General features: G+C 35.8%; 1 protein-coding gene across 1 annotated transcript in view; it reads right to left on the bottom strand.

The window, feature by feature from the left end:
- LOC109545596 (homeotic protein empty spiracles) overlaps nt 1–22,388 on the bottom strand; it is a 124,973-nt gene that overhangs the window by 8,781 nt on the left and 93,804 nt on the right. The window contains exon 2 of the mRNA XM_019916374.2: nt 5,312–5,484. Within this exon, the coding sequence (XP_019771933.2) occupies nt 5,312–5,484 (173 nt within the window). The remainder of the gene's footprint in view (nt 1–5,311; nt 5,485–22,388) is intronic.

Here is a 22,388-nt window from a genome sequence, read left to right as displayed (position 1 = left end):
TTCACACTTTCATGTAAATGTCGACGGCGTAATGGAACGAATTTATGGCCTACCAACTACATAAAGCGAATAAATCGGTTCTAGTCCAATTAGTGACCACTTTTCCTGCGAAAATGGCCAGCAAATGCCGTTTAATGCAAACTTCCCCGTTCAAACCGGCAACAAAAGTTTTTTTTAACCCAAAATCCTGCAAGATTGTAGCTGAAAGGCCTAGAAGTGTTGATATTATTGAATTAGTCAATGTTCATTAACATAACTGGTAAATTAAATCAATTAGTAAAGCAGCGAATTTCCCATTTAACGCACATTTGAATTTAGCGCAATTGTCCTGTTTTGTGGACTATTAATTATTAATTCCAATTGCCGTTAAATCTCTATGCTGATATCAAATATCAAATTACGCATGCATAATATATGCAGTATTTATTGCCGGTGCTGGAGAAAAGCCGCAATAATCAATTAAACAATATATGTAATAAACCCTTTCTGGTGATAGGTTCAATAAAATGTTATGTGATATTCAAGAAAACGCTTGTATCATTTGTACAACACAAAATAATTTACCAACAAATTTTTTTGCTTAAATCTCAGAAAAGATCTCTCTTGTTCTTAAATCGTGGATGGGGCCAAAAGAACAATCACAACACTTGCTTTTGGGGAGCGTTTTAAAAACCCGGCTGAAGACACAATATGCACAAAACAAATTTGCTTTAGGCAAGTAAAAGTTGTTGAGATGCATTTATTTAATAGCTATTTGGAGGTTTAAAAGGCGATTTATGCTACGCATCAAAAAATAGTTAAAGCTGCGGTGGCACTAAAATGGTACCATAAAAGCAATCAAACGGGTGATTACCATTTGGATAGGTTGCGTCTGAGGCAAAGGTTTTGATTAGAATCTGGCGTTGTAAATATGTCCTGTTTGTTCACATCTGCATCGATATCGGTGATTTTTAGCAATAACCGACGGATATTACTGTTATTTGGTACCGGCAACGACATTATAAATTAATTTGCCAGATGAACGGAATGCGAAAGGCAAACCATCCGAAGGAGAACCAAAGGTAGAATTAACCCGTAGCTCGAATTGAAACACGCCCTAGGCCTCAAAGCAATTTGAGGCAATTTATTAGTCTAAACCAGCGGCCGAACGTGTTATTAAATTTTTAATTTTGATCACTTTACGTTATCAATAATATTAATTAAGAAGGCTGAGAATAATAGCTTACGAAAAAACATATCCCTCTCGATGGCTATCGTTGAGTGGGTTTCGCCTCGGGCTCAGAATACCAGTATGTTGATGGTGCAGATAATAATACAAGAAGTGCAGTTTGCACACGGCCCCATTATGCACGAGATGCTTAAACAAATTATTTTAATATAGTTTAGTCGAGTGGAAAATTAATACGTCTTGATTGCCAGTTGCTGGAGCGAACCGCGATTGTGTTTACTTCCTAATTTATGGCAACTTTTCACCAACCACCAATTTCAGCACTTTCCTTTTACGCTTTACGCCACCCGCCAATTATCAATCAACAACATTCCGCTATTACAAGCAACGTCTCCGCAAATTTATGTACAAAAGTATCCAACGCACTTCTTCACAGTATTTAATGTGCAAAAACTGTAGTTGAAATATTAGAGTTACAAATAATTGACTGCTTGACTGCATCTGTGAAGGATTTGCAGGAAATGTGACTGGACAGCGAGAAAAATGTAAAAATATCTAAGAACAGGCTAGTGAAGAAGCTTCAAAAAGCGTCCGGAAGATATTTATTTAACTTATTTCGCGATATGTGGGAGAAAATTCTTCTTTGCTTTGGAACTGGTCACGAAAAAGCCCAAAACCAGTTAAGACATTTGAAGAGTATTTGACAAAATACATTTTCAATCTCTAGAACAAGGAAATTTTAATATAGCAAAATCAGGAACTATCAAGAAAGACGGAACAAATAATCTGTTGAATTCGCAAATTACCACCAACAGGCCAGCGTCGTTCTCTTGAGAATTAGGAAAGTTAATTTACAATGTTTTGCGCCAATTTTAGTAGAAACAAAAAATTATTACGAAGTACAAAGGAAGGAACAAACTAAAATTGAGTCAAACGCACCCAAAATAACTCAAGCAAGACCAAAACTGACCCAGACGGATCACAACAATTTAAAAGGTTTATGTTTTGTATCAATTAGCGTTGTACCAGCTTAGTTACAAGAGCGAAAGGAGACGGAAACATCAAAATAACAATAAAATGGATATTCGCAAATAGAAGAAAACAAATTTCGAAAAATAGCAGGAAATTAAGAAGGAAGAAGCAAATTATTCGTTTAATAACACGGCGATTTAAAACTTGAAACTGAATTGGCAATTGTCGTCTTGTCTAATAATCTTTTGCGCCAAAATTCTGATTGCACCAGAAATTTGCATGAATTCAAACGTTTTTAACTTCAACAAACTGACCTGAACAGAAACAAACTTGAACTATTTTTTTGCATCAAAAACCGGGTAAAATTGAAGCTTTATTAGTGGAGAAGAATAAACCAGAAATAGAGTAAAATGAGAACAAAATATAATGAACTTTTCTAGACAGATAAATTAAAATAAAAGGCATGAAGGCAGAAACTACAATGAAAAAAACGGAGAATAAAATGTTGATTGAGAAAGTTAGAATTTTTAAATGTAACAATTTTAATCTGCAATGGAATTCTTTGAATAAAATGAAATTGCATCAAACTCAGCTTGCAGTTAATTCATCAGGTTAGTTAGTTAACATGGAAAATTATTGTAATTTAACGTTCTTTACCAAACTTTGAATAAAAACTAAATAGTTTGCTGTGCTTTGAAGGCCATACTAATCCAAACGATCTGAAGCAAACCCAAACTAACAGAGTTTAACCCAAACAAACTCGAATAAATCCAAATCGATCCAAACGAACAACAAATCAATTATTCAAGCTTAGTCGGAAGCGTCAAAAAAGTCGGAAATACATCAAAATAATTATAATAGCCAAATTTTTGATTGTGCATCAAGAACCGTGTTAAACTGAAGCTCAATTAGCAAAAACGAAGAAGCCCGAAAAAAAAATACATAAGAAATAAAAACAAAGCTTTCTAGGTGGAGCAATAGAAGTCAAATACCTAGAGGGGCAATCAATCAGCTAAATTGAGCTGAAAATTAAAATCGCCTTGGAATTCTTTGAATAGAGAATCAAAAAATACAAGAAAAGCTAAACTATTCATAGTGTGTTGCGTCGTGCAGACTCTTCATAACTGATAATTTTGAGTGCTACTGAAACCGCGGCGATAAAAATTAGACTGAAAGACGCCCTGGGAAAAATATTGCAAAAAGGCACAGAATTGAAGATAAAAAACAGCAAATTGAATTGAAAACTCCTACAAAAACCATCACGTTGTTCAAACAACAGGGTTTCGTAACAAAATTACTACTCTTGCCCTTTTCCGGATCACAATCTGCTGCTTTTCTAGATCCTTTGTACAAACCGCAATTATTCATATTTCGTGTAACTCGACCAAAATGCATCAAGAATATCACTTGAGCAGCCGTTGTCACGACTTCTAAATGTGGTTGAAGCCAAACACCAATTTAGGAACCACTATTAACACCCTCTGCTTCTTCCTTGCAATTAACCGCTCTGTTTCCTGCAAAGTCGCATTAAATGCACTTATACTAGTGGATGTTGCGTGCATGCTTTATATACAAGGTGTTGCAACAATAGGAACAATGCAAACGCTTGCATTTAGGGGACAATGAAAACCTTGGGTTTAGATGAGAAAACTGTCGCTGTATGTTTGATGTACAATCGTTCGTTCAAAAAATTATAAACACTTTTTTGGGCCGAGCTCAAAAAAACATCAGAAAATTGACGCTTTTAACAAACGAGGGAAATATTTTATAATTGCTGCAAGATTTTGAGAAAAAAATCTTGAAGATCTTTGACCATCAATAACAGAGGAGCCAAACATTTTTTCCTAATAAGACTTAGGGCAGATCGTCTTCTCTTGAGCCAAAGAATGTCGCAGAGTTCTTTGACCCTGTATACACAAGTATATAAAGCAACCATTCTCATTTCCAGCCGAATTCACCAGACTCTGAACGTTGCATAAAGCAATCAAATCGCATAAAACGTAACAAACCATTTAACAGCGCTTAAATTACGTTTGGCACTCACCCCATGAAATACAATAAAGCAAATCTCGCCGTCGTAAAATGAGGGGATGTTTAGGGAGACAATTGTTCAAATAATTCGCCCAATCATGCTCTATTATCCCGACAAATCTCCCGGGCCTTGTTGGGTCGATATCGGGGGGTGCGCGTGCGCAACCCCCCCCACTCAGAACTTTTCCTGAACGATTAGAGGGATGAAAAAGGGAGCAACTGGCGCCCTTTCAAACCATCCATACCATTCGTTTCTGGGAACAACAATGGATCCGCGGATGATCCTCATTGGCGAATGTACGACGCCATATTGGGAGGGTGATCTACTGTAGTGTTTGGTTTACATTTGGCTGGAACATCTGCCGCTGGATACGCCGAATTGAATTTCTAATTTATCGGCCACTCCAACTGTTTATTAGGGTAATTCTAGTACTCGTTTCAATGCCATCGTTAATCATTTTTCTTTGGCATTAACAGCGAATACATATTAATGTTACACCCATTATGGTAAAACAGCCCGTTTAGTTTAGACACTGAAGGCAACATTGTTGCTTAAGAAGCTATCAGAGGCATTACTTATTGATTATTCTCCTAGCCGAACAGTTAGGAGCGTCTACACGGATCAATCAACTGAGCTGAGAGTTTTCAAAGCCGTGAAGTAAATTGAATGTAATTAGCAAACAATAGTCCTACTGTTTGGACGTTCTGTTTCGAAAGTATTTAGTGCTTCATTCCATTTTCGAAGTGGTTAAGTTGACGGAACGAGAAGAAAGGGAATTCTTCCACGTACCCAAATAGAACAGCAGTGAATTTTTGGCTTAAACCTTGCCCGATCGGTGGATAGGATGGAGAGGACCCATTGATGGCCTCCTAGATGGCCAGATCTAACTCCGTTTTTTTCAACCCAAACAATCAGCAAGAATTGAAAGAGGACAACCCAAACGAAGTACGTGCCACTCTCACAAGCCGTAAAAGGCACACCTTTTGAACATTTAAGTTTCCCAGAATTTTTCAGAATGTTGAAAAAAATCGTGGCGATTAATTCTTGGTAGGTCCAATCAACAGAAAAACAGATGAATTTTTATGCATAAAAAGCGCTGGGCTTTCGGGTTATTTCATGTAAAACTCATGGATTCTAACCTGTGTCTCTGATAGGGATAAAGAGTTGGCCAGTTGTTTCCGTTCGGCGCCCACCACATAATGGTTTTTTTCGAAGGCGTGTTCTAGTTTGAGTAGCTGCGATGGGCTGAATGCCGTTCGTATCCTCTTCGGTTTTCTGAACGGCTGTAGAAGGAATCCCGGAATATCTGGACCTAAAAACCACAAGAATTTAGAACTTTGTTGTCGCAACATTCCGGACTGGCTAGATTAAAGCGTCCATCGGATTATTCGTATCAACATATTGATGAAACAATTGCTTAAAATTCAGCGCTGAATAAGGCAAAGCGCAGGTGGTTCCGTTAATTACACGCTTGATGGATTATAGGATTAAAAGATATTTACAAGGTGTATTACATATTAATTCATGGAACTCTTCACACCGATTTATAATGTTTTTGCCTTCAGCTGAATGCCATTATCAGAATTGTCTTCATAAAAACGTCAAGCGTTCATTATTGAAGGCTTGGATTAAAGGCAAGCGCGCTTTTGCTCGCCGAAGCAGTGGACGAACGGAACGAATGCAAATGAATGCACGAAGTCCGTGTTTTATCATCTCCTGTAAAATAAGGCAGAACATATTCAATTGAATTCGATCCGTTCGTTACACTTGGAGGCTTTATCTGGTCTAAACGATCGAGCCTTAATGAACTTTCAAACACCATCTTTTAACGCGCCAAAGTTAACTTCGGTTTTTCAAAATGCCATTATCTGCTGTATTCTCTATTTTTTCCACTATTAGGCTGCCATTTTTTTATAAACGACGGAACAAATGTTGAGCAAACCGGTTGAATAAAAAACTCAACTGGATTTCAGCACTGTTTAAAAAATGCCATTAATTATCGTCTTTGCTGTGTGAAGACAACGAACACAAAGAAAATGTTGTTTCCTTTCCTTCCGCTTTCGCCTGGTCGTTCTTTCAAAGCCTGTTTGTATGAACCGCGATAGTCAGAATTCGGACGAATAATTTCGTCAGATTCTTGAGGTTCTTTGTTGTTACTGTACAAATCAGCACATAATTGCTGATAATAATGATGACAATTTTCTACGAGTGAACTTGGAAAAAATTGGTTTAAGTGTCTTGAAATTGCAAATCTCATAAAGGAAATTTAATGATCTCTGCCGTAAATCGAAACGTCGAATTTCAATTACAAAATTGCTAAAAAATGTGTCAATTGTTTTCGATTATTTCTTCAAATAAAATGAGAAAAATATGAAACCGTTTTCTCCAAATTTCGTTCCTTTTTCGGAATATGATTGGAAATAGTCAGGGTTTTCTTAGTCTGACTAATGCACAACTTTGCCCTAATTTAACGGTTCTCGTAGCTGATTTCGCGTGAGGCTCGTAGTCAAACTTTGCGAAATATTTATTTACATTCGTTCCGTTCGTCCGATGCGCGCTTTCCTTCGGCTGGTTGTTTTTTCGAAACGTTTTTACCCGAACCGCGGTTGCCAGAATTCGGACGAATGATTTCGTCAGATTTTGCATTTGTGGTAGGTTTTCTGCTGTTATTTATCAAGCCAGCAAATAATTGTTAATAATATTGGACGATTTTAATGGATGTAATATCAGTAAATTTGGAAAAAAATACATGCAAGAATTGTCGCAATTCAGTAAAAAACAGTGAAATTGGATCATTCGCTCCATTTCGTCCCACTTTCGGCGAACAGGAACCAAAATGCTTCCAGAGGCTGGAATGTTCACTTTCATTCGTTCCGTTCGTCTGATACGCGATTATCTTCGGCTTGATAAATAACGACAAATGACTTAATTCGTGCGCTAGAAACTTTCCAGTGGACGATACCACATATGCAAAATCTGGAAAAAAAATTCCCCCGAATGCTGACAAACGCAGTTCGGGGCCAAAAAGTTTGACAGAAAAACCGGCCGAAGATAAAAGCGCATCTAACGAACGGAACGAATTAAAGTGAGCATTTGTCTTAGTTGAAATGAGATAAGTGCGCGCTTAGCTTTTCACTTGGACTTGGAGGCTTGTTTAGCTGCCCACATCAGGCTGCGTCCTGCCCAAACGATCGGTCTTTAGAATAATCAAATTGTTCTGTGATGAACTCGTTTTCAGCCTTGACTTGAAGACTTATTGGAAATGCGAAAAAAAGCGTTTTCTTGTTCAAAACTGTTTAGAGTTGAGAACCGAAAAGTAGCTAGATTTTAAGGCGTTTAGTGAAGAAAAATCAAGGAAAATCTTGCAGCTGAAAACTAGCTGAATGGTGAAAATGCAATGAATAATTCCAGGCTAATTATGAAAAATTGAGATCGATGCACTGGGATTGGCTAACGAGTGTCTGGTTATCTGAGTGAAACCAACGGTAATATATTCATTGCCAAAACCCAGTCGCCATTAATTCTGGCGAGTGAAATTACAGTGAATTGGCTGTTGCACGACACCCCAAAGAGATGCACATCGGCCTTTCACGCCACTTATATCGATAAATAATTTATAAACTGTTAACACCTAATATTGACCGAGCCGTACAGTTATAATGAATTGAAATAACAATGGTTGCGTAAATCTATGTGTATACGGGCGGCGTGCGATTTTTCCAAAGTGTACTAAACTTCAATTTGCAGTTAATACAATAATAATAAGGTTCCGAGTTTGCCAGCTCGGTTTTCCACATATAATGAACACTTATCGAACGGTCGAAAGCACAGCTAACTTTACCTCAGTCTATCGTAACGATCGCTGGCTAATGATGCGCAAGCACGCAACGCGCTAATTGACTTGTGAAATCGCAACACACAGCTCTATTGTGTTTGAGCCTTACGTGGGCCGCTCTGTTTTATTGGCCGTGCCGTATGTGGATTGTTAGAGCGCGTTTATCAACGGCGAAGACAAATTTCGTTGCGAACGCCATTCAATTGTAACACGTGCAGTTTCCGAACTGAAAAACTCTTTGGATGTTGGTACCAACACGCCTGCTGGCGTTCTTGCAGAGTTACAGACGAACGATAGAACGTTGTTGCACAATGACGCACTTTTCAATGATCATTTTTTCCATTGTCTTGTCTGCACAGTTTATGGGCGTGTCAATCTCACAGCGTGGACGATATTCAGAGCACGCATCTGCCTAGATGAGGTCACATTAAAGTCACCATATCAAGAATTGGGTTTTTCTCGGCCGGCTCTTTTATTTTTTCAGTTTCTTAATTTGCTTTGATTTGTTAAAGGTTTTGTCCCAATTTGCTGGTTGTCTGAGATAAAGAACACTAAAATCTCTTCTGAATTCCTAATACTAAGAGCCAATATGGTTAGAACTGCAAAGCTAACAGCGCATTTTTTCGCTTCAGACGAGTTGAACCAATGGAAACGAATGTTTTTCTTGCTGTTCGTTATCTTCAAACAGAAACGATAATTAACTGAAAGTTTGCAACATTTCTTGCGTCGTTTCTGAAACATTACAAAACTGAATAATGTAGAGAATAGAGAAAAAGTGGACATTTTCAAAAACTGAATTGTTTGCTGATTTGATAAATATCGATGATCCGGTCGCTCATGATAAAACTTTCCACATATACAAAATCTGACGAAATTATTCGTCCGAATTCTGGCAAACGCAGTTCGGGGAAAAAGCGCATCGGACGAACGGAACGAACGAAAATGAGTCTTTATGTATAATAATGTATGTGTACGTAATATGTAATGTAATGTATAACAACGGGTATTCGAAAAAGACGATAAAGAAGACCGATATAAAGACGACGAGTTTTCTTGTAAAATTGATCTCTTAATTTTTTTGCATATGACTCTCCGTTTGCCAGTAGTTTACAGTAAAACGTTAAAAAACGCGTTTTTCTACTTAGATATAGTTTTGTTTACAAATATTGACCTAAAAGTGAATCCCGGATTTTAAAAGAAAACCAAATTATTCACGGCGACGAATGTGACGAGTTTTCCAAATAATTGATTTTAAACTTTCGCTTGTTCTGTTCTGGGGAATATTTTTGGAAAAAACCAGAAAAAATTATTGGGGTTTTGTCCGAAATTTCGAAAGTCCGAAAAGCTGCTAAACAAATTTAGTAAAAAATAAAAATGTTTACAAAACTGTTAAGGAAAGGAGTGTTAATTTTTTAAATTTTTTTCACAGAAAATACCTGAAGATTATCAGTATTCTAAAGTAAAATTAAAAAATAATGCGTTTTTTGACCTGAAATTTGAAAGAACCTTTAAAAATCTTCAGAGCGATGAGGGTGGCCAATTTTCCAAACAATTTTTTGTAAACTTTTTCTCTGCTTTGTTACTCGGCGCGCTTTTTTAAAGGGCAGAGAATAGTTGTAGGGAAACATCAATTTTGAGTCCAACATTGAAAAAGCTCGCACAGCTTAGCATTAGGGGCGATTTCGATAAAACTTTCCTCATCTTTAGAGTCAAGTGTCTTCTAAAGATGGTGAAACTTTCAACTAGCTACTCGTTTTGGTTTGGAAGGTGCGATTTTTTGAAGGACAGAGGGTAGTTCTAAGGAAACATCAATTTTGAGTCCAACATTGAAAAAGCTCGCACAGCTGAGCATTGGGGGTGATTTTGATGAAACTGTCAGCATCTTTAGAGTCGAGTGTCTTATAAAGATGGTGAAACTTTCAACTTGTTACTCGTTTTGGTTTGGACGGCGCGATTTTTTAAAGGGCAGAGGGTAGTTCTAGAGGAACATCAATTTTAAGCCCAACCTTTAAAAAGGTCGCACAGCTCAGCATTGGGGGCGATTTGGATGAAACTTTCAGCATCTTTAGAGTCAAGTGTCTTCTAAAGCTAGTGAAACTTTCAACTGGCTACTCGTTTTGGTTTGGACGGCGCGATTTTTTAAAGGGCAGAGGGTAGTTCTAGAGAAAGATCAATTTTGAGCCCAACCTTTAAAAAGCTCGCACAGCTCAGCATTGGGGGCGATTTGGATGAAACTTTCAGCATCTTTAGAGTCTAGTGTCTTCGAAAGATGGTTAAACTTTCAACTGGCTACTCGTTTTGGTTTGGAAGGTGCGATGTTTTAAAGGACAAATCTGGTTTTTGGGCCAAATTCGAAACTGAAAAATGTTGCGCCGCACTGCGCTAACACCTAAACATTCACTGGGTTATACAGGCCTAATGGAAACATGCATGCGCCTGATACGCCTGTTTGTGCGATATCGGAGTTCAAATAGGGCAATAATTAATTTTTATTCGTTGCTTTCCTTCGTTTTCAAAAAATTGACCCTGTTTCTACATCTGTACAGGAAAGGGCGCATCGGACGAACGGAAACACTAAGAAATGTGAGCCAAATTTTAAATGAGACGATACTTGACGAAAGTTTTGAATACATTGCTCAATCAACCAGTTTGCTCATCATTTATTCGGTAGTTTTTGAAAAATTGAACTTAATAATGAAGAAAATAGACAATAAAGCGACTAACCGGCCATTTTTGGCTCAAGTAAAACACTGAAAAGTAGTTCAGTTTTAAAACTTTTAGTCGAAAAAAACCCCAATTCTAATCCATTCATTGCGCAACACTTTGGCTCGTTTGAAAAGCAACGAAGTTTTTTCCCATTTGCGCTTAAACCATCTATCATTTTTGCAATCAAACGCGAAACAGAGTGCAATTTGCGACGATTATTAATGTGAAATTGCAAAACAGTGGCAACTTATGCATCAGTTACATCGAATTTACAGTGGTCGGTATTGTTCAGCGCTGAGTGACTCACTGGCTCAAAGAATTAGCGCACGGCTCTCATTAATCTCTGTTTACCGCATAGGAAACTAGTGCGGTAAATTGCACCTTATTGTTTGCCCAACTTAATTAGAATCGTTAAAAACAGCAAATTTTGCGGGACAAAAGAGCTGCTGTCCCAGAACTAGAAGTTGATTGACAATATTATCTAATCCCCAGCAAGGCTGGATTTCGCACTCAATCCGACACGCCCTAGCAACTTAAAAAAACTTCATATAATACAATAAAAGAAAGGGGAAAAAACGTATCGCATACATGCATCCGATCCTCTTTTCGAATGTCGTATTTACGGTCTGGTGAGCCGGTAACAAACGGCCCTTTTTTAGGGGCGTGAAACTAGATTAAGGGCATTGTTAGAGTCTATTATTAAATTAATTCGAGAGTCAATCATAAGCCTGTTAGGGCCCGGAGCCAACGCTAACTGGCTCTAAAGAATAGATTAAACGATAAAAATCTAACTAGCAGCCGTCACCATTTGATTTTTATTTTATATTATTGACTGGGTATTGTGTTCGGCCGGCATGTGTGGGACGATTTTTTTAAATGTTTCTTCTGGTACTTATTGCCAGTTTAATTACTCGGAGATTCTTTGTTATTTTGGCTGGCAATTTGAAGTAAAATGCGATTTATTTCCTTTGATAACTACGGTATTCAAATGGCTGGCTGAATCCAGGCAGGACGATAATTAAATTCGACAGCACACACCTTTTTTTCGCAAAATTCCCCGTGTCCATCGAGTTGATGATCGTAATATAGTGAGCCGCCTTTTCAAATAACTATGCTAATATAGAAAAAGGCTGCATTTTTGCCCATTTTTATAGCCCCCTAATGCCATGTGGATGTCCAAGCGAATTCTCGGTGTTTCTTAATAAACCCGACATTGATTTATTAGGGGATCTGGCCAAACTTGCATACTTGAAACACCCGATTTGTCTAAAAAAATTTTCATATATGTATATGTAAGTAATCTTTATATCCTACAGGAAAAGGCTATCGACCCAATGGGTCTTTCTGCCCGAAAAAACTTCATTATTTTCAAATATTTGAAACAAAGTGTGAAGTAAAAATTTTGAACATCGTTTATTTCATGACGTTTCGGCGAGACAACAGCGCCATATTCATATTTAAAATTTACACAAACTCATGATTGGTAAAAACAAAAATTTGTCTGACAAATATAAGGTTTCAAGAAGGCAAAGACCTAAAAGAACGTTGATTTTTACCAATCATCAGTTTGTGTAAATTTTAAATCTGATGATGGCGCTGTTGTCTCGCCGAAACGTAATGAATTAAACGAGGTTCAAAATGTTTACTTCGCACTTTGACTGCGACCCAGGGAAGATAAGAATATCATAACAAATACACGCAGTGAGGAAAATAAATCAGAATAAATTTAAAACAAAACCAGCTAATTTGTACATTCATACGTACTTTAATATTTCCGCTTGTGTGCAATAATAGGCTGGCCCCTGTATAAATTGCTGCTCAGTCTGCGTATTTACGAACAAGAAAGTGTTTTTTATAACTGGTGTAAGCATAATTGGGCGCCAATTTGTACCACTTTGAGTACAAAAGGCATTTTGCATATCAAGAATGCGGTTGAGCAACTCACTTAACCCGAGAAACTGAGATTGTATGCCGGTTATTTTCCTTGTATGCATTTAGATATTATTCGAGCGCATACTGGCCGCACGTGAATTTGCTTTGAAAGATCAATTTACTGTTATAAAATACACTAAAAAATAGCACAAATTATTTTTTCCACATCTTCATTGCTGGAATTAACTAATTTATTCTGTTAATTGCTGTTTGTGTATTTTGAGCCATTCATTTTTGCCAAAAACTGCAATAAATAATCTTCAACCATCGAGCCCAGTCCTAGCAAATTAATACAACAACCCGTTTTGTTGCTTTCCAATAAACCATTAAACTGTCGCATTAATAAACAAAATTTTCAAAAAATTGATTGCCTTATAAATAGACAAATAACAATCAATTAGTATTTTAAAGAGCCGCCTAATGATTTACGGAAACCGTTGGCAACATCTTTATCATACAGTCGAGACAACTGAATAGACGATTAACTAAAAGAAATCAGCATTATGAAAACAAATTAAGAGTCCAGTGGCCAACCCACACTCAGCCTCGCACAATACAATAAATTTTACACAATAAAAGTGGATGTCAGAGGCTGTTGCTCGTTAGATTTGATCATAATGGATACTCTCCATTTATCGTTTGTTAATGTTTTATTATAATTTCACTCGGCCATTGTTAAATTAATGAGAAAGATCCTTAGTTGGATGTTTCTGTGCGAAATATCGGACTTCTGAGTGATTTTTTCAGTTGACTTGAATGCTTTCCTAAGGCTGGAGAGCTTGAACGAATCCCTTGAAGCTGAGAAAACCCCGAACTGAATCAAAAAAGCTTCATCTTCCGGAAGCTGAAGCCACTCGAAATAAGAGTCAGAGGAGAAAAAGTCAAGGAAACACTTGAAGGAAAATGGCTTAGGACTCACAAGTAGCTCACCTCCTGGTGCAAGAAATCGCAAGCGAAAAGTCGCTTCTTACTCTGAAGCATTATTAATGAACTGTTCGCCCAAAGTAAATAAAAATTAATCTAATTTCAAACGAATTTTGATACCGCTAATGCGTTGATTAGCATACAGAGAGGCGGCACAAGCTTTTGATTAACATTTTTGGCTTAATTGCCGCCCATAATTAAAAAATATGTTAATTTAATTGCAAACAGACCGATCGTAATACGTCTTAATTGAGGATGTTAATGTGTCCATTTCCTATGCTGTCCCAATTTTTATGGGGAAATGCTATGCAACTGTTGCAATAAATCTCTTTAGTTCACTGTAATTAAAAGCTACTGTTTTATGTGGCACCTAATTTGCATGAGACCCAGCTGAATAAAGGCCCAATTTGCGGAAATCTGAACGCTTTCGGTGAATTGCAAATAGAAAAATTTCTGAGTGTAGGAAAAAAACATCAGTTGCTGTTAAGCAAAGCCACTTACCAGCCGACCGTTTCCTAAATGCCACAGTTAACGATCTAATAGCAGGATAAACGGGCCAGTTTAATTAAATAATAATTAGTCGAATTGTGGCCTTCTAAGAATTGTTATTGTCAGGGGATATAATTACGGATAATTGTCGGCAATGTGTCGGATCCGAGCTTACAACAAGGTTACACTAGCGATGAAAAAATTGATGCAGGTGTATTAAACTGCCATTAAACCACTCGGCTATGGCTAATGGGAGACGATGGTGTAATGCTCACTTCAGTTTTTATTATTTCTTCAACACTACTCTGGGTGCCTAGACATTTAGACTAGGAAAAGTGATGTGTTTTTTAACAGCGGCCTACCGAAATTAGCTGTGACCGTTACGCTCTTATGTTCATCTAAATGCTGCAGCTTCAAAGTGGAAACCAGGAAAATCAAGCTTAAACTCAGGCTTAAAACCTAAGTTTTTATAGAACAACAACTAATTGGAGATTCCAACTGAAATTGTTCAAAAAAATAAAAATATCTTGTCTACTACTAATTTTACACAACTTGTATTCCTGACTGTCTATGGTTTTTTTTCAATAAATTTCAGAATGTTTGATAGTTCGCATGATTCGCCCTAAAATTCCCAAAAAGCCACAAGTTTTATTTTTTTGCTGTTGAATTCTTGTATTGGGTTTGAATATGAAATTGCTTTTTTTCGAGTTAAATTTTCCAGCTGCTTAAAACTGAAGAAAAAACAAGGAAATATATGTTTTTGTTGCCATTTTTATACCTACAGTCTCCTTTAGTGTACAGTTTTGCTTTTCATTTGCTTTCTTCGAAACTTTCTGGGAACCTTTTTATTCTATTATTTTTTCTGATGCTTGCCTTCAAATCAATGTGGTTTCTACTGCACGCAAATTTGTTACTCTCAACTTTTGTTTTATGCCTTGCTTTATATTTATTCATTAAGTCACTGCGGCTTTGAAGATGTTTAACTTTCTTAACTGTTCGCTTGCATCAGTTTTGATAAAGTTTTTTTTATCAATATCAACGTTTAGTTCTATTTCAGTTTTAATTGTCATCAACTGTTTCTTTTCACCGTATATTTTGACGCGACAACGTTTGTTTTTGTATTAGTATTATTGTTATTCGTTACTATTTTTATGTCCTCATTCTTGCATTTGCTTTTGCAATGTTCTTTGTGCATAAAAATATGTATACATGCTTTAATTTAATTATGTCTTTAGCTTACGATTTCCTATAAAATGCTTCGAGAAAAGTGAGAAAACCTAATTTTTTGTATCACAATTTTTACATTGCTTCGATCATCTCTTGTATCTTTCATATTAATTTGAGTGTTTTAATTAACTAACTTGGCCTTGAGTGACTGTAATATTTTTGTATTTTTCGCAACTATCTGGTTAGTATTCTCTGGAATTTTGTTAATGTCAACTTTCGGGATCGTTTTTATATTTAATTAACACAAAGCCCACTTGTAACATATTTAACTTTTTTAATGTTTCTCTCGTTCAATTTTGCTGCTTTTTTCTCACAAACAGCTTTATGATCGGTTTGATTATTGGACTTTTATCAACTGTTTCTTCAAACATTAATTTTGATTATTATTAATTAATTAATTATTAATTAATCACCGGGCATTTGCAAAAACGTTTGTTTTTGTATTATCCTTCTTATTATTCATTGCTGTTCTTATAGTGTTGTAATTTTTGCATTCGCTTTAGTAATGTTTTTCTTTAGACATATCAATATGTAATGCAACTTTGTCAATATACAGTTTTTAGGTCTTCATTTTTTTTGGCTTTATCTTTGTTACCCCTATCGTGGTTTATTGCTCCATTTCTGCTGCAAATTGCTGGATTTGTGGAATTATTTATAAAATCCTTAGAGAACTAACGAAAAAAAGATCCTTAGGTTATAAAACATATTTTTTGTTGGCAAAAATGTAATTTCCTTCTACCATTTCTTGTGTCCTTTATATTAACTTTCGTGACTGTAGGTACTTGTAAATATAATTGCTAATATTTTTTGTTTGTTTCGAAGTAATTTTATCCAGGCTGTATTCTATGCAATTTCGATTTTGCCAATTTTGGGCCTTGATTTGGGTTAAAACCCAAAGCTACTGTGAGCATGTTTAACTTTTGTTAATGCCTCTCTGCCTCAGTTTTGCTGATAAATTATTCATTCGTTTTGCTTTTTTGGGTTTTTATCAGTGGATATTTGCGTCAAAAATTGATTTTCTACTATTCTCATTGTTATTTGTTTCGATTTACAATTCACTTAGCAGTTTTGCATTGTTCGAATTCATGCGGCAACATTGTTTTCTGTAATCTGCTTCTTCGCACTTAAGAAAATGCTATGTTTTATGTGTTGGTTTCCTCTAGAAAGGTTAGAAAAGTTAACTTTATGTTGGAAAAAAAATAATTTGCTTCTGCCGTTAATATTAAATCAAATTTCGTGACTGCACTTGTGCATCATTCATTTTATTTGTTGCTTAGATCGTATTTGGAAGTAAATCAATTCGGTCTGGTTTATTATTATATTTTCAAATCTAAAAATGTTTGTAGTATCAGTTTGATTTTTCGATTTTCATCAGCTGTTTTTTCTCGCACTTTTTCACTCAATATTTGAGGGTGACGGAACATTTGCTTTGGTATTATTCTTAGTGTTATTCGTAAATTTTTGCTAAGTCAATTCTTGCTTTTCTGCTCTTCTCCTTCGTACATAAGGGTCACGAATTAGGCGTTTGTTTTCATTCTCTTCCCAGCCCAGCTTTAGCGTTTTCTTGTGTTTCAAAATGAAAAATGTTCCAAAATTCCTGTTAGAGAAGCCAAAAAGCAAATTTGCTTCTACCTTTTCATTGAATCTTTCATATACATATCTCTAGCGCAAAGTAAATCATCAGTTTTTAAAACAGGATGGATGAGAATATGAAATAATAAAATATTTCCTTAAGTTCGCGAGTTATTAATCTGGAAGTTTGTGTGCATGTGAATGCGATATTTAGGTGAATAAGTTTGCGTTTAGCATCAAATAGGATTGTGGCGAGTTGGCATTGATTAGATGGATGCAATAGAGGTAATAAGCATTCGTGTATGTTTCGGTACAAAGGCAACAAGTCGCCGGTTCTGCATGGATTTGCAATTAGGATGGGTCGAATCACTTTAGAGCGCATTTAATTGAAAGCAAATTATGGGAAGGCCCGCAGGTATAATTAGCCCGTTTGTAGGTAACATTTTGCATGTTTTATCTTTGAGAAGTTAGCAGTTAATGGCGCTGTTAGGAAACTGAAGAGCCAATTATGGCGTTTTTAGTGCAGCGACCGATTACGTTGCTATTAAGGTATTAATTTCAAAAGTTAAACTTAATAACGGGCAGAAAAGTTCTAAAACGTAATTATAGCGGTCCCCGCTAATGTGTAAATAATTATGGGCGTTCGGGGCTTTATTATGTATACGTGCGATGCCTATCTCAGGCCACAACCCATGATTTCGGGTTCTTAGCGGATTTTATATCTACCAAAAATTATCATAATTTTAAATTGCCACTTTGTTGCTTTCTTTTGTATGTTCTGATCCAATTCGTGCGTTTGTTTTGCTCACCAAGACAAACCTCGCTCTATACTGGAGGTAACTGGCACTTTAATCTATATGTTGAATTATCTCTACAATGGTTGGTTGAATTTGCAAATAATTCAACCATACAGAACCCAACTGCTCGAAATAACATATATTTTCCCAGCTAGATTTGTAGTAGGTACACAATAAACTGAGAAAAAGGGATATTTTCCAGAAGGAAAAGTTTCACGTGCAACACCCGAAGTATTTGATAATCGTTTTTCATCGATCGTAAAATCAAAATTACCATTATCGAGCAACAACTTATAAAATATGGGCATTGTACTTGATAAAATTAGTTGCGGACAGCATTAAAATTCTATTTAGGTAGCCCGTGAACATTTAAGAGCGTTTCGTCTTGAATACATATAAAATTCTACTAAGCAATAAGTTTGGTTTATGGTTCTTTTTAAATACCTTCCTATGATCAAGTGACTTGAATTTCAATTCGAATGTAAATATGATAACAACGTCTTGGTAATTCCATGAATATTGGCTTTGGGGTCGCTAATGAAATGTACATTAATAAAACGTTATTAATTCCAATCGTTTTACATTTGGGTTGTAGGTATAGGTAAAATAATGTAGATTTTTACAAGAAGTTTTTCCGGCCATCTTCAAAGATAGTGAACTCTGTAGTTTCAACCGTAAGTGTGCAAAGCCAACCTGAAAAGTACAAAATACGCCTCTGGTTTTCAACCCTTTTTACGTTGCGTCTGTCGCTAACTTTCCCTAAAATGTAGCAATTAAACCAGCTGAAATGCACATGTTGCGTAACATCGAACACGTTAATTACTTGCGAGTAGACCGAAGTCACCATGCGTCCAATGAAAATTTAATGTTGCTTTTGATGAGTTCATCATATCTTAATAACTGTTGGCAACTTTGCGTTGGCAGGCTAATTATTCATCATTTTTAAAACTGTGCCGATAAATCATTAATGATTGTGCCTTATTGTTGAAATTACTCTAATTTTCATTCAAAAACCACACGATGAATAAGGCAATTAATTCAGTGGATAAAGGTGGAAAAGATGTACTTTTATTGCAATCCAACCCTGCGGCATCTAACCTAGTAATTATTCCAACTGCAACGAATACAGATGCACCGTAACGTAAAACATGTTAATTACAACTTATGCACTTACTAGACGGCAAAGCTGATTTGACATTCAATGCATCCGTCATATCATAATTGGTATATTTTGTAACATTGTGTTATTATCGGGTTAACAATCCTTAATTGCCGTAATGTCTGTCTTTAGCCGGGCTCTTCCTGCGGGCATTTTTCCCTTCAATTCTCCCAACTAAGCTGATTATTACTAATTAAACTATTACTGGTTTTCCTAAACTCGATTACTGATTAAAAATTACTCTAATCATCTTAGGTAAAACACGCTAAATGTTACGGTTTAAATGAATTTATGATCATGAAACTACTCGTGTGCTAATAGGTAATTCATCTTAAGGCAGAAAATTAGCATTAAAGACGCTATATACCTACTATAGTCTAGCGCGCATGAATCCAAGACTGTTATGAACGAATGGCTAACATGCGCAGTTAAAACGGCAGTTAAAAATTCAATTTACTTTTGATTGAATTGAATTAAAGACATTTTTTCAACTAACCAGATAACTGAAGAAAATGTGGCATGAATTCTAAGTGACCAGGAAACGGCCAATAAAATCCACGTTTCGCCCATATGTAATCATTAAAGAATTTAAATAAAAGTTTGGCGTCATTAGTTCTTAGTCGTTTTGTTTGTTCGTTTCCGCTGTCGAATATTTATTTAAATCATTGTTGAGTTGAACTTTTCAATTAATTGCCCCAAAGTGTTTATCAAAATAATCGTTGACTGTCTTAATTATATAATAATTAATCAATCCAAACGTTCTTATTGATTAAGCGCAAAAGCAGATTCCAAAAGTGTATGTAAACGATGTAGGAATATAATAATCTGTTTCATTTTCAATAAAAAAAACTTTCAATGGAGCCGACGATCGGCCGGTTAGAAGCCCAGATTTGAGTTTCACGGACTTATTTAATATAACAAACTGTATACTTTAGATTTACAGAAAATTATACTGTTTAGGATAAATCAGAGGCGCTTGATCTACTGGTCAACGGGCACCTAGTGGAGGTTGTTGGTTAGCAGGCAATTTAATGACTTCCTCATAACTCAATCAAGTGTTTTCCATTTAGTTTCTGTTATCTCAGATTTTGTGCGCGGGTGTTTATTTTCTGCTGTATTTGATTTTCCGAGAAAAAAGGGCTTTCTATCCATGTACAGATTCTCAAATTGGATAGAATTTCCTGGATCAGTTATGTACCCGAATGTTCAAAACCATACAGTTCTTTATGTCTGGTTCCTAAAAGTTCAATACTAACCGCGATGTTGACAAATTGACAAAATCATTTCTATAAAAAAATCAATTTAGATTAGTAAATTAAAAGTAATTTTTTGTGGTAACACATAGGTATTGCTTCGAACCTACGCTAGCGCCCGGACTAAAATATGCTTCTACAAAGGTGCTTTCGTCAGTTCGTAGATTAAATGTAAAGTTGTGACCAATAAAATAACCATTGATTGTTAACCTTAAGCGGACAGCCAATAGCAAGACTCGAGAATAATCAATCGCACCTTTCAGTTTAGCCAATAACAAAATTTTAGAGGTTAAAAGTTTAAAATGCATCTTTGTTCCAGTAACAAAAACCAAAAGATCTTTAAAATCGTCGAGCGGTTCTTATCACGTTTGCGTTTTTTATCCACTTAGTTGGGGCTATTTGATCTAGTAGTCATTTGACAAGAATGGCATTTGAGAAGACAGCGGATGAAAACTGCTTCTAACCTATCAAGCCGCCATTATGTCCCTAAATGTGGGGCTAATTTGCTCTTGATTATGAAAAGTAGTTCATTAGGGTCGCTTGCAATGATGCTTCATTAATCTAACTTCATAATCCGACGCAAAACATATATATTTTTTGAATTATATTAAAGCTAAAAAGAATTAGTTAAAAGGTTTCAGAATTGGTCTTATAATGGGGATATTAACAGTAATCGAAATAATAATTCGAATGATTCTAATCTAATATAACTTTGTGAAGTATGAATGTAATAACACTACTACAAATCTCGATAACAAATCTGGAAGATTTTTATGTTTTTGGGTGCGTTTAAGTGCCGATCAAGTGATGCGAAAGTCGCTCGATCGGATTCAGATCTGGATATTGCGACGGCCATTTCAGAGTGTGTATTTTTGTTCACTAAACCGCGTTTAAAATTATTATGGCGAATGCTTTGGATCATTTTTCTCCTTAAAGATTGAGTTTTTGCTTGTTTCTGTATGGCATTCGTTTCCTTTTTTACATTGAAGCGATTAGTCTCAAAATGACACAAAAGTATCTAAAACAAGAAATTTGTGAAATTTTATCGCTTTCTGTCGTATTTCTCCCTCTGCGCTTATGTGAAACTCCAGTTAATTCAAGTCGCTGTATAATCGACTTATTTGAATTTGATTTTTCTATATACCTAATTTGTATGTAAAATGTATACTGATTGAATACAGAAAACGCCAAGAAATGTACTTATTAGAGCCATTATCGAGATAATGATGATATTTAAAAAACTATTGAAGAACAGCAAAATCGGTTTGAAAATGTCCATTTTTGCTCAGTAAACTGGGTTTCCAATTATTTTGATGAACGCTTTGTATCATTCTCCTGCTTAAGAATTTAGTATTTTGTTAGTTTATGTTTAGCATTTGTTTTCCCTCAAAATGACCCAAAAGTAAATGAAGAAAATCGAAATATTTCCCCTTCAAAAAGTGTCTCAAGTTGCATCTTCATTTGATATCAGTTCGGTTTTACGTATCTTTATCTGCATGCAATTTTATCGTCGTTTTTAATTCGAACTGCTTTGATTCAGAGAATTTGTGTTACTTTTCTTGGATATTAATCAACTTCTCCCTCTGCGCTCACGCGAACAACGCAATCGCTTTGGACAATTAACTCGAGATATTTTTAAAAGTTACTGAAATTAAATCGAGTCGTCGCATAATCGAATCATTCGAATGCTAGTTTCTCTTTACATTGAATTGTTTGGCTTCGAAACGACGCCAAGGAAATCGAAATCTTTTAGCCTAAAAAGTGCCTCATGTTACATCTACTTTTGATATGAGTTAGATCTTGTTAATTTTTTATATCGCTCGTTGTCGTCGTTAATTCGAATTTTCTCTTTTCTTACTCTGCGCTCATGTGGAAATCGCTTCGCGTTGTATAGGTAATTAACTCGAGATATTTTCAAAAGTTAATCAAGTTAATTCGAGAGACTCCATTTAATTTAGAGAATGATTCAAATGGCTACTAAACTTGCATGCATCGGTAGTCCTTTGCATTTGTGTTTATTTGAATAGTGCAATTCTATCTGGGTAATTTGAATTGTACATACTTTCCTGACTGAGTTTCAAGTCCAAATCAAAATCAATTCCTGGGCTTCAGTCATTTATTGTCTCTAATTATCAATTAAAATACGTTTCGGTGTTTTCCACCATCATCAGTTTGGGTTGGTGACCAAATATATGCCAAGGCTTAAAGTAGTAACACAACGCTACACATAAAAACTGATGATGGTGGAAAACACCGAAACGTATTTTAATTGATAATTAGAGACAATAAATGACTGAAGCCCAGGAATTGATTTTGATTTGG

This window comes from Dendroctonus ponderosae, unplaced genomic scaffold (assembly GCF_020466585.1).
Source record: "Dendroctonus ponderosae isolate FM_Combo_2020 unplaced genomic scaffold, Dpon_F_20191213v2 Dpon_F_20191213_5, whole genome shotgun sequence".
Classification (NCBI taxonomy): Eukaryota; Metazoa; Arthropoda; class Insecta; order Coleoptera; family Curculionidae; genus Dendroctonus; species Dendroctonus ponderosae.
This window is presented reverse-complemented; position numbering and strand designations above follow the sequence as displayed.